Source organism: Populus trichocarpa, chromosome 8 (assembly GCF_000002775.5).
Source record: "Populus trichocarpa isolate Nisqually-1 chromosome 8, P.trichocarpa_v4.1, whole genome shotgun sequence".
Classification (NCBI taxonomy): Eukaryota; Viridiplantae; Streptophyta; class Magnoliopsida; order Malpighiales; family Salicaceae; genus Populus; species Populus trichocarpa.
The window spans coordinates 3,592,182-3,603,046 of NC_037292.2; the positions used below are offsets into that span (position 1 = coordinate 3,592,182).

The 10,865-nt window shown below is 35.0% G+C and overlaps 2 protein-coding genes across 2 annotated transcripts; one reads left to right on the top strand and one right to left on the bottom strand.

Annotated features, from left to right (window-relative positions):
• Positions 1–271: 271 nt before the first annotated feature.
• On the top strand, positions 272–4,154 carry LOC7494458 (wall-associated receptor kinase-like 20). Its single transcript, XM_024606921.2, has 3 exons — positions 272–1,136; positions 1,272–1,331; positions 2,905–4,154. The coding sequence occupies exons 1-3, from the start codon at positions 365–367 to the stop codon at positions 3,963–3,965; spliced, it is 1,893 nt and encodes a 630-aa protein (XP_024462689.1). The 5' UTR covers positions 272–364; the 3' UTR covers positions 3,966–4,154.
• Positions 4,155–4,961: 807 nt separating this feature from the next.
• LOC7494459 (uncharacterized) lies at positions 4,962–7,019 on the bottom strand. The gene is made up of 2 exons (XM_002312081.4): positions 6,532–7,019; positions 4,962–5,653 (listed from the first exon to the last, which is right to left on the bottom strand). Exons 1-2 carry the CDS (start codon positions 6,872–6,874, stop codon positions 5,115–5,117), a joined length of 882 nt encoding a protein of 293 aa, XP_002312117.1. The 5' UTR covers positions 6,875–7,019; the 3' UTR covers positions 4,962–5,114.
• Positions 7,020–10,865: the final 3,846 nt, after the last annotated feature.

Consider the following 10,865-nt stretch of genomic DNA (forward strand, 5'->3'; position numbering starts at 1 on the left):
CGACAGTCAATTGTCAAACATATTATACATAAAGACCAAAGCCAGTGTATTTAGTTACTGTTTTTTTGTTTGTTTGAAACTCCCTTTTATTTTAAAAATATATTTAGTTTAGAAAAATGTTAAGTTGATAATTTTTTTAATATTTTTTAAATTATTTTAATGGATTAATAAAAATATTTTTTAAAAAAGATATTTTAATTTAAAAAATACATTACATTCCAAACACCGATTAAAGTCCACCAATAATCTCCCACGAAATCTGCCCATAATCACTGCCACATTATAACAATGATCATCACCAAAACACAAACACAAACACATAAAAAACCTTGAAACCCAATTCCTCTGTGTCATCTCCCACACAATGAAACTACCACCACATCGCCTCCTCCTCGCGGCGATCCTGCTCCTAAGATGCGCCATGTGCACATTCTCAGCCAAAAACTGCCCCAACTGTGGCACCACCCCAGTCCCCTACCCATTTAGCACTGCTCCTGCATGCGGGGATCCACAATACAAGATCAGGTGCAATTCAGGCACCCTCTTGTTTGATACACTCAACAGCTCCTATCCGGTCATGTCCATAAATCCATCCATCCAACGGCTAGTGATCCAACCAGCCAGTCTCTTACCAAACACATGTGTCACGTCTGATTACATCTACGAAGGTATATCGTTAAACGAGAGCTTACCTTTTAACATCACAAGTGATAACACCATCATGTTTTTGAACTGTACGGAGTCGTTGCTTAGATCACCGTTGAACTGTACCTCAACCAGTTTGTGTCACGTGTACGTTAATAGTACCAAAGGGGAGGCTCCTTGTCAAGCTGCTCCTATTTGTTGTACTTTTAGGGCAGGCGGGTCATCGACGGCGCATAGAATAATGGTAAGAGACACCGGGTGCAGGGCTTACACTAGTTTTGTTGATTTGGATTCGGTTTTGCCCGTGGATAAGTGGTCTAACCCGGGACTGGCAATCGAGTGGGTGCTGCCTCAGGAACCGGTTTGTGGGTCTCAGGCTGACTGTGATGGGAATTCTACTTGTGGGCCCGCTGCAAATCTGAGTGGTGTCAGGAGGTGTTACTGTACAGGTGGACTTCACTGGGATCCGATTCAAGGAATTTGTGCTCATGGTAAGTTTGCCTGTGCCCTGTAGTCATTTTGGATTGTGTTGTGGAACCTGAAAACCCATAGTCTAGTTCTACTCTTGAAATGTTGATTTTTTTTTGTTCGATTGGTTGAAGTGTGTAATTTGGATTCCTGTGCAGATGCTACGTGTCAAAATGATGGGAGTTGTGGTGGATCAACAAAGACTGCTCTCATTGCTGGTACTTCTCTTGTCATTATTCAAGATGGTTGACTAGTTACTATAATAATTGCATCTCCAATAAGTAGCCAAATGGGAGATGCTACGTTAAATACTCAAATTGATAAAATAATTTTTTTAATAATATAAATATAGTTTCTTTATTTATATATATATTTGAATAGAAAAAAATTATTTAAAAGAACCAATTATATTTTAATATATTTTATATTAAACTAATTTTAATATAATTATATAATTAATTTAGTTATTTTTTATACATGTTCTTTTATTTACTTTTAGCTTTTCTATAAAAAAACGTAAAAATTACATTTCAAAATAAAAATAGATATTTTAACTATTCGTATAACTTATCCGTTGAAATTATTAAAAATATAAATAAAAAGTAAAAATATAATTTTTTTTTTATTTTTACTATTATTTTAGCTGCTTCGGTTAGAAATGATCTAATAATCTCAACCGATAATTTGCAAACATCTAAGAATGATTTCACTCAAATTTCGTATTTTTAACAATTGAACCGGTAAACACTACTTCTTTTCAAGGTAAATCAAGGTAATTTTTACCTTGATTTAACTATTGCCATGTCTTTGTCTCGGCAGCTATTTTTCCTTTCCTCTTCCCCTTCTTTTCATGATTGACATTTTTTTTTGTTTTATAAAAATGTTTTTTTAAAAAAATAATTTTTTTATTCAAATTATGTTTCCTTATTATTTTGAAATAAATTCTTTTGATATGTTAATATTAAAAAATATATTTAATTTTTAAATAAAAAATTAAAAAGCAGCTTCCAAGACTTTTGATCATAATTAGGTAAAAGAAAACTACTTTTAACATTTTCTTAGTTTTCTTTTCGTGTTTTGATTTTTCATTTGACTAACGGCGACAATGATCCAAGCCTCCCAGTCCCAAGTCCTAACTACTACTGCAGTCTTAGGTTGAAAAAAAATTAAAATTGTTTGCGGGTTCAAAAGTCAAAACAGCCCATCGGGCCTCAGTCGTGACGGCTGGAGTCGACATTCTAGAAGCAAGATGGAAAATTTTAGAAAGGAACAGTTGCCTTGCTATCCATCCCATGAACTCTTTCAGCATTTGACGTGCAGGATATTAAACCCTCCGACTCTCCTGCTACGTGTAGAGGACTCTCTCTTTTTCGTCAAATGTTAACAATACGTAGCCATGCTTGCCACCCTCATAACAATTTACAAGGCAGTTGAGCACCAATAAAATTAGCTTCTTGATCATAAGCTGCAAAATAATAAGGAAATGACTATGGGGGCTTAGATTGATGCAAAGCATTAACACATCGATGGACAAAGGTTCTGAGATGCTACTGGTATGGTATCAAGAACCCATAGAGGTCCCAATGTGAGACATGTCTTCCTGTGTAGCAGGGTGGGAGACACCGAACCATAGTAGGGAGATGAAGACCTCAGGACACTAATTTTTTTGTTTCATTTGTCTGTTCCGTGATTGTTAATTGCTTTTGCTGAGGATTCTTTATACTATAAAGCTCCAGAGCCATTCTCTCCTCTCTCTTATTTATGTTTAACAAAACCCAAAAATTTCTATAGGTTTAACATCTGGGATTGGTTTGACTCTTTTGGTAATCGTCATATCTGTCCTGCTCTATAAACGCCGTAGACGGATCAAAGAAGCGCAAGAACGCCTGGCTAGAGAACGTGAAGAGATCCTGAACGCGGGTGGAAGCAGAGCAGCAAAAATCTTCACAGGCAAACAGATAAAGAAGGCTACAAACAATTTCTCAAAAGACCGCCTATTAGGAGCCGGTGGCTATGGTGAAGTTTTTAAAGGCATTCTTGATGATGGCACAGTAGTAGCTGTCAAGTGTGCCAAGCTTGGAAACACCAAGGGAACTGACCAGGTGCTCAATGAGGTCCGAATTCTATGCCAAGTCAATCATAGAAGCCTTGTATGCTTGCTTGGTTGCTGTGTGGAGCTTCAGCAACCTATACTCGTTTATGAGTACATTGAAAATGGAAATCTTCTTGACCGTCTACAAGGTCTAAAACCTGATGGAAAAAGCCAACTGTCTTGGTTACATCGCCTCCAAATTGCTCATGATACTGCTGATGGTCTTGCTTACCTGCATTTCTCAGCTGTTCCTCCAATATATCATCGAGACGTCAAGTCAAGCAATATACTTCTCGATGAGAAATTGAATGCCAAAGTTTCGGATTTCGGATTGTCAAGGTTAGCTCATAGTGATTTGAGTCACATATCAACCTGTGCCCAAGGCACTCTAGGGTATCTCGATCCTGAGTATTACAGGAAATATCAGTTGACTGATAAGAGCGATGTTTATAGTTTTGGGGTTGTGTTGTTGGAGCTATTGACTTCTCAAAAGGCATTAGATTTTACTAGACCGGAAGATGATATAAACCTGGCAGTTTATGTGCAGAGGATGATGGAAGAGGAAAAGCTAATGGATGTGATAGACCCAATGCTAAAGGTGAAGGCGAGCTCTCTGCACCTTGAGACCGTTAAGGCATTGGCATTTCTGGCTTTGAGTTGTATAGAGGAAAAGAGACAGAATAGGCCTTCTATGAAAGAAGTTGCTGAGGAAATTGAGTACATTACGACTATTGCAACAGCAAGGGAGGTCGAAAACTAGCTAGCAATATGCAGAGAACATTTGAAGACAGGATTGGGTCTCTAGTATGGGGATTGATGATTTGAATGATCAGAATATGATGTGCTTATGGAATTGATATTACTATACCTAGCTTGAGTTTGCTTGGCGCTTTGCCCTCTATGTATATGGATGTAATTACAATAAGATGTGATCATGAACATACATGCATCCTTGATTTTTTTTTTAAAAAAAAAAAGTGAAAATGGATCACTAACTCCAAAACACTGCATAATCACATTGATCACTATCTTGCTTTGTGACTTGAGTGCTTATAAGTTTATATTTTTTAAAAAAAAAATGATGGTTTTTTTAGAAGAAAATCACTTTAAAAAATCATTTTCACCTACAATACAAGACACCGCTATCACTCCCCGTTTTAGTTTGTAGGGTCTAGTGAGATCCTTAATTAGATTAAATCATACAAAACTAGTTCTTCTCTGTGCCATCAATAGCTTTTTGTGCATAGATAACCAACATGATTGATTTTTCTCCCTTGATGGAGTTATCAGCTTTCTTTCTTTCTTTCTTTCTTAAGTAAAGGGTCTTCTAAATCAGATAGATGTGATAAATTCTTAAATGTCCCAACAATTTATTTGCCCAGAGATGAGCTTGATGTTAATATCCTTGCAACCTCCGGGGGATTTAGTTTCTTCTGCCGTAAAGAACTTGAGAATTTCAATCCCGCATAGCAGTTTTTGCATATACAGAAGCAGAATCACTGCAATTGCAAAGCATTTAGCACAGTAGCAGACAACAGACAATTTCATCAAATTTTAGTTCATTGCATCTCATCATCATGGTGCCCAACTAGCTAAAATCTTATTTCCCATTTATCATTGAGTATCTGCATGTTGAGATCAAACTTTCGATAAAGAGGCATAAAATGGACAATTTACTCTTCAGCATTTTGTTAAAAAATTTACTCGTCAGCATTTTGTTAAAAAATAATTCACGGAGAAACAATAACAGCAAAGAGAACATCAAAATCCAGTCATGAACATTAAACGACTCTTATCTGATAATAAAATCCCAAGGTTGATGGAGAACAAGAAGCACTCTTCAGGAAGACAATATTAGGAAGCCTAGAACTGTGCTTAACAGTAGAAATGCACAGCGATTCTAAACAATCTAGTTTGATCTTGGTGTGGCCCATTCGACTCGAAGGATTAGATTGTCATAACCATATCCATTGAGCTTGTTTATTGCCCTCTCAGCATCTTCCTTGCTTACAAAGTTCACAAAACCAAAGCCCCTGCTGACACCAGTCTTCTGATCAATAGCAACATAAACACGACTCACATGACCAAATGTGCGGAAAAGTTCAAGCAAGTCAGGTTCTCTGGTGTCCTCTGATAAATTGGTAACCCTGACTGAGTTTTCTTCATTCCTGCGCCTCATGTCCGATCCTGTAGTTCTCTCTGCACCAGCCCTCATGCTTGGTGGGACATAAGCACCCTTGGTGGCTCCAGAGGCAGCCATAGCTGTCTCTGTTGCAGCAGGTTTATCGATGAAGGTTTCAGGCGGTTGAGCAAGATCCTTGTATGGGCACCGTGATGTCCAGTGATCACCCTTCTTACCACAAGTTCTGCAAACCATGAGAACAGCCCCACCTTTACCTAATTGAGCCAAGTTATCTCCAGCCATCTTGGCTTCGTCTGCTTTCGTACCTTTTGGCATGACGATGCATTATTAAAATGGAAAACCAACCAACCCATAGACTTTAAAAAAAAATAGTCATTGACAAACAAGACTTTCAGATACACTCTAGAAGAATCTAAAGACCAGACATGAGAATTCTCCAAACTCAACCATCTCTCGGTAAAACATATGGAAGACTAGCAATGATTTTGGTTTGCAACTAAAAGTAACTATTGCATGCATAAGGGTTGCAGAATACTAGGCAAAAAGCATTAACAAAATTAACAAGCAGAAAGCCAATTTCAGTTCCAAGGCATCCAACTATACACGTAATATGAACACTAAAATCCAATGGGCAGACAATAACACATATTCTCTTGGAGAGGAATCAGGACAGCAATAGATCCACTGATGCATTGCAGAGAGTTCAAACCCCACAGCTTTTAAAAGCAAGTTCACTCTAGCAAAATCAGGAAAAATTAACAACGTCAAGGAAGCATTGTCCTCCATGAATAAACCGAACAGAACAGTTTTGCAGAACTTCAGTAAAATATAAACAGATGTAGAGAAATCATTATATACAGGAATGTAATCGATTGAACCATCAGAATGTAACGCCGTTATTAATTAATTAGTTCCATAAAAGGGAAACTAGAACTCCGGATAACCATCAAATGCCACCAGCAGAGCACAAATTTCGGTGAGCTTACTTAGCATTCATAATAAGAGAAAACAATTCGCTGGGAAGCTTATCTATGATTGGTTGGCCACCCAAAACTGAACTAAAAAACATGCAAATCCTTAAAGAATCAAGCATGCGACAAAAATCAAGTTTCACATAAGCAGACACCTACTAGGACAGCAAAACGCATAAAAACCAAAAAGAATATTAAAATAAAAGAAATACCAGGGGCTCTAGGTCTTTCAAGCAAGATCTCTTCAGTAGAAACCATAGTAAGCCTGCTCCCAACATCCTCGTGAACTGCATCTCCAAACTTCGGCCAGTTTCGCCTCTCCACGGCCCGCTTGCTCAACCGAGCCTTAGCGAGTTTGCGGACTCGGGTCGTAGTCGTAATCTTAATCTTGTTACCATCATCGTTAAATTTGTACTCGATCACTTTTTTGATCCCGTTATCATCGGGCCCAATCACCTGTTTGGGAGGTAACAGAAAGTCTAGATCTTCACCATCGTCCTCGTCTAGCTCACCCCAACGCAGCTTGCTTGGTTTCGCTGATATGTCTACAGACATGGTTAAGGTTAAGGATATTTTCTGGTGGCCGTCGGGGTTTGATTGGAGATGGTGCTTTTGTCTGTGTCTGTACAAGAGAAGTGCAAGTAGGGTTTGGTTTTTGATGATGTTTTGTCTGGGAGGTTATGCGACGTCGGTTATGGGCTAGTTACAAGACGAAGGGGAAATTACGAATCCGATCCATATTACTGTGGTTTGGCTTCTGTTTTTTTTTGGACATGGGCTGTCAAAATCATCAATATCTCTCAGCACGCTGCCAAGGCTTGTAAAGTCTGGGCGGGCTTCGATTAGAAGAAGATCGGATTGGGCCCATATTGGGTAGAAGAAGATCGGATTAGGCCCATGTTGGGCAGAGGAAGATCGGATTAGGCCCATGTTCAAAAATCGTAGTGTCCTTGTATGATTTTATTATAAGAAAATAATTAGTGTCAAATAAGGTAAAGTAGACTATAAGTAAGACTTTTTGTATGAATAATAGTAAGACTTTTTGTATGAATAATACAATGGAATCAATTTTACATAATCTCCTCGTAGCCATCTCTTTTATTAAAATCAAGAGGAGTTGTGAGTGATTCTTACAAAATTGTTTCTTCATTTTTTAGTCAGTTTCACTTGAATAATCTTATACTAAACATGTTTTTTTAATTTTATTTACAATTAAATTCCTGCTATATTTTATTTATGCTCTTGTGTGGATTTATTGTGCTGGAAAGGAGATTTTTCTTGACTTTTTTCTATTGTTTGGTATTTACATTTATTGACCATAAACAAGTAGTATAAAAAAGATCTTCTGAGTTAGGAGATGTATTGTTGGATTGAGAGATGGGAATAAAAACCAATATCCTTCCTCTTGTATCGCAAGTATTTAAATCTTATAATTTTCCAGGGTTTAGTCAAGAATTTTGATTGTTTTTTAAAATAAATATTATTTATGTATTATTGAATATCCTGTAATGATGTTTAAGCCTTGTATTTTTTATACGAGGAGTAGGGGTGAGCAAAAAACTCGAAAAACTGATTAAACCGAGAAAATTGAAAAAAACCAAACCGAGAAGAAAAATAAATTAACTGATTAGAAAACCCAAAAGAATTTCCGGTTTGGTTCGGTTACGGTTTTAAATGTCTAAAACCGATGGAACCAGAATGAACCGAACCGGTTCAACCATAACTCTAAAAAGATAAAAAAAAAAAAGAATATAAGAAGACAGTATAAATAGTCATTAACCTAGACCCTAAAGCAACACTCGCAGCCGCCCCCTCTCTTTCCTATCTGCCTCCATGCATCTTATCTTCTCAGACTTCTCCATAGATGTAGCATGTCAAAAGCCTTTTGACCATTACGGAAAAGATCGATTTCTCCTCTCCCTAGATGTAGCATGTCAAAAGCCTTTTGATCACTGCGGAAAAGATCGATTTCAATGGCGATCAGATCCATTTCACATGCACGTCTAGCATTTTTATTCATTGGGTTCACCAGAACTAAGCCCAGTGAGTCACCAACCATCTTACTAGTGACACCTACTTGCTTGTTCGACACCAGATCTTGATCCTGCTTTTCCGGTCCGGCTCTTTCTTGCTCCCATCAAGGTTTCATGTTTTGCGGCTAATTTCTTTTTTGAGTTGCAAGTTGCAACAAATTCATGAATTTCACCTTTTACTTCAATCAAGCTAAACTACATCTAGGATTTGTCCATGGGCTTTTGCTTTTTTCATTATGTTATAATATGCGACTTTGGTTTTGCTTGTATTTTAAATGGAATTCAACAAAGTCTTGCTTGTATTTTAAATGGAATTCAATCATGTCTTGGTCATGTAAACTGGAACAAGTTCTTGAACAACAGAAACGAGATTTGCTTTTGGGTTTTACTAGTTTTTGAACAACAAAAACCGAACCGAAACCAGTTGATTTGAATCGGTTTCGGTTCGATTTTGATTTTAAATTTTAAAAAGTAATAATTTTGGTCTGGTTAATTTTTTCATGTAAAAACTAAACCAAACCGAAAATGATGACCCCGAACAAGGAGTATGCTGAATTAGAACGATTTTGATGAAGTAAGAAGCTTCTCTCAATTACCAAGAAGATAGAATTATATCTTTAACGAAAAATAAATACCTTAGTGAAAAAAATAATTTAAAAAAAAAGAGAAAAGAAAAGATGGTGGAATTAAAAAACAAAATAAAAAAGAGAATACAATTTCGCTACATTTGATTGCTTTCCTAGATACGGGCTCTTACTTAAGCCTTGACTTTTGGATATGGGCCAAAATGCAAATTCATATATTATCAAAAAATATATTGTAACACCGGACATGGTTTACAGTGGATTACTATATTAAAATTATCATTTTGTTTTTTGAGTGGAAAAAATGGACTCTTTATGCTAAGGATAGTTTGATCTTTTCTAGAGATTCATTGGTCAATAAAAGATTATTTAAGAGTATATTAGTTTTTTTTCAAAAATTTTGTATAGTAAAAATACATCTTTGACCTCGAAATCATCAAAAAATAAAATTGTTGACCAAGTATTTTTTTATCTTTTCATAAACTTTAAAATAATTCCTTATCTCAAGGTAAAAAAAAAGTAGTTATTGATTGAGTTTTTTTTTTTGGTTTTTTTCTTACTTAGGCTACAATTAAAAATACGTGTTTGCCCTTGTAAAAGAAAAAAAATTAAGTTATGCATTTAGGGGTTTTTTTTTATCATTTCACACAGGTTCACTTGTGATTTATAGGGGAACGAGGGGCATTTTGATATTTTTACATTGAGTTTTTAATTTTTTATTTTGAAAAACTGTTGGTATGTGCTCATTACTCATGAACGAGTGGTGACATCTTCGCTCTTTGAGCAACATGTGAAACGTCGTCCAGTGACCAAGCTTGCACTTTTGTTGTGTCATTGGAAACAACAATGTGTCCTCTTCCTCTGAGTGGGGCGCGTGACAACAAATGATGAGTGGTTTATAAACAGTGGTTATTTTTTTTTCCTCTTCTTTTTTCTTTTATGCCAGGAAAAGTGTACAATTGTTCTCTTTGTTTTTAGTATTTAAATTACAGTCCTTGTTCTTTTGATTTCTTATTTTCATTCTTATCCCTCTTATGAAAGTTTTGTTTGTTTTTAATTTAATCATTCAATTACAATTTCTTGAATGCTATTTTTTTTTCTCTTTGATCCTTTTTTTATGTTTATTTCTTTTTAGTGGCATTTTTGTTAAAGTTTGATTGACTTTCAATTTCATCATTCAATCAAAATTTATATTGTTTTATTTGTTTCAGTTTGGCTCTCGTTCTTTTGATTTGTCTTTTCTTTTGTTAAAGTTATTTTTCATTTCAATTTCACCCTCCAATTTAATTTTTTTTTGTCTACCCTCTAATGTATTTTTTATTTTGATTTACAACATCATTCTTTAAATTGTAATTTTTAGATCATTTTATGCAATTAAATTTTTTTTCCGATTACATCATTTGATATTTGATTTGTTGGGGACCAAGATTCTTATTTTTTCTATTAATAATGCTTTTGATCCAATAACATGGATCATGAATTTAAAAAGTTAACATCATTCACATTTTTTCCACATCTATCTCATTTTAATAAAAAACTTATCATTCTACATTATATATATATATTTTTAAAAAATTGGTTTTGTGATTATCTTTAATTTATTTTTTATGAGTTTATCCGGTCTTATAATCTAAGTCACAGGTTCTGCAAATCTTTTTTTAATATAAGTTTTTTTTAATTGTTTTGTTTGCATTTTATTTTTGAAGATATTATTTTTATTCATCTATATTTTTTTATATACACAAATGAAATCTATTTTTCAAAATAAAAATTATTTTTTTTAAATAATATTCTCGATATGTTTGGCATTTCTTAATATATTTTTTAGGCCGTGGGTTTATTAAATCAATTTTATTTATGTTTCTATTTTTATTGTCTTTTATTGATTTAAATAAATAAGTCTAGTAAACATAATCGGATAAATATCTT

What these genes read in the sequence shown, in the direction of transcription:
- LOC7494458 (XM_024606921.2), top strand. Translation starts at nt 365, where the DNA reads ATGAAACTACCACCACATCGCCTCCTCCTCGCGGCGATCCTGCTCCTA. An exon ending in TCAAGGAATTTGTGCTCATG is followed by an intron (nt 1,137 to 1,271) that starts GTAAGTTTGCCT and finishes ATTCCTGTGCAG; the next exon opens with ATGCTACGTGTCAAAATGAT. An exon ending in AAAGACTGCTCTCATTGCTG is followed by an intron (nt 1,332 to 2,904) that starts GTACTTCTCTTG and finishes AAATTTCTATAG; the next exon opens with GTTTAACATCTGGGATTGGT.
- LOC7494459 (XM_002312081.4), bottom strand. Translation starts at nt 6,874, where the DNA reads ATGTCTGTAGACATATCAGCGAAACCAAGCAAGCTGCGTTGGGGTGAG. An exon ending in TGAAAGACCTAGAGCCCCTG is followed by an intron (nt 5,654 to 6,531) that starts GTATTTCTTTTA and finishes TCATGCCAAAAG; the next exon opens with GTACGAAAGCAGACGAAGCC.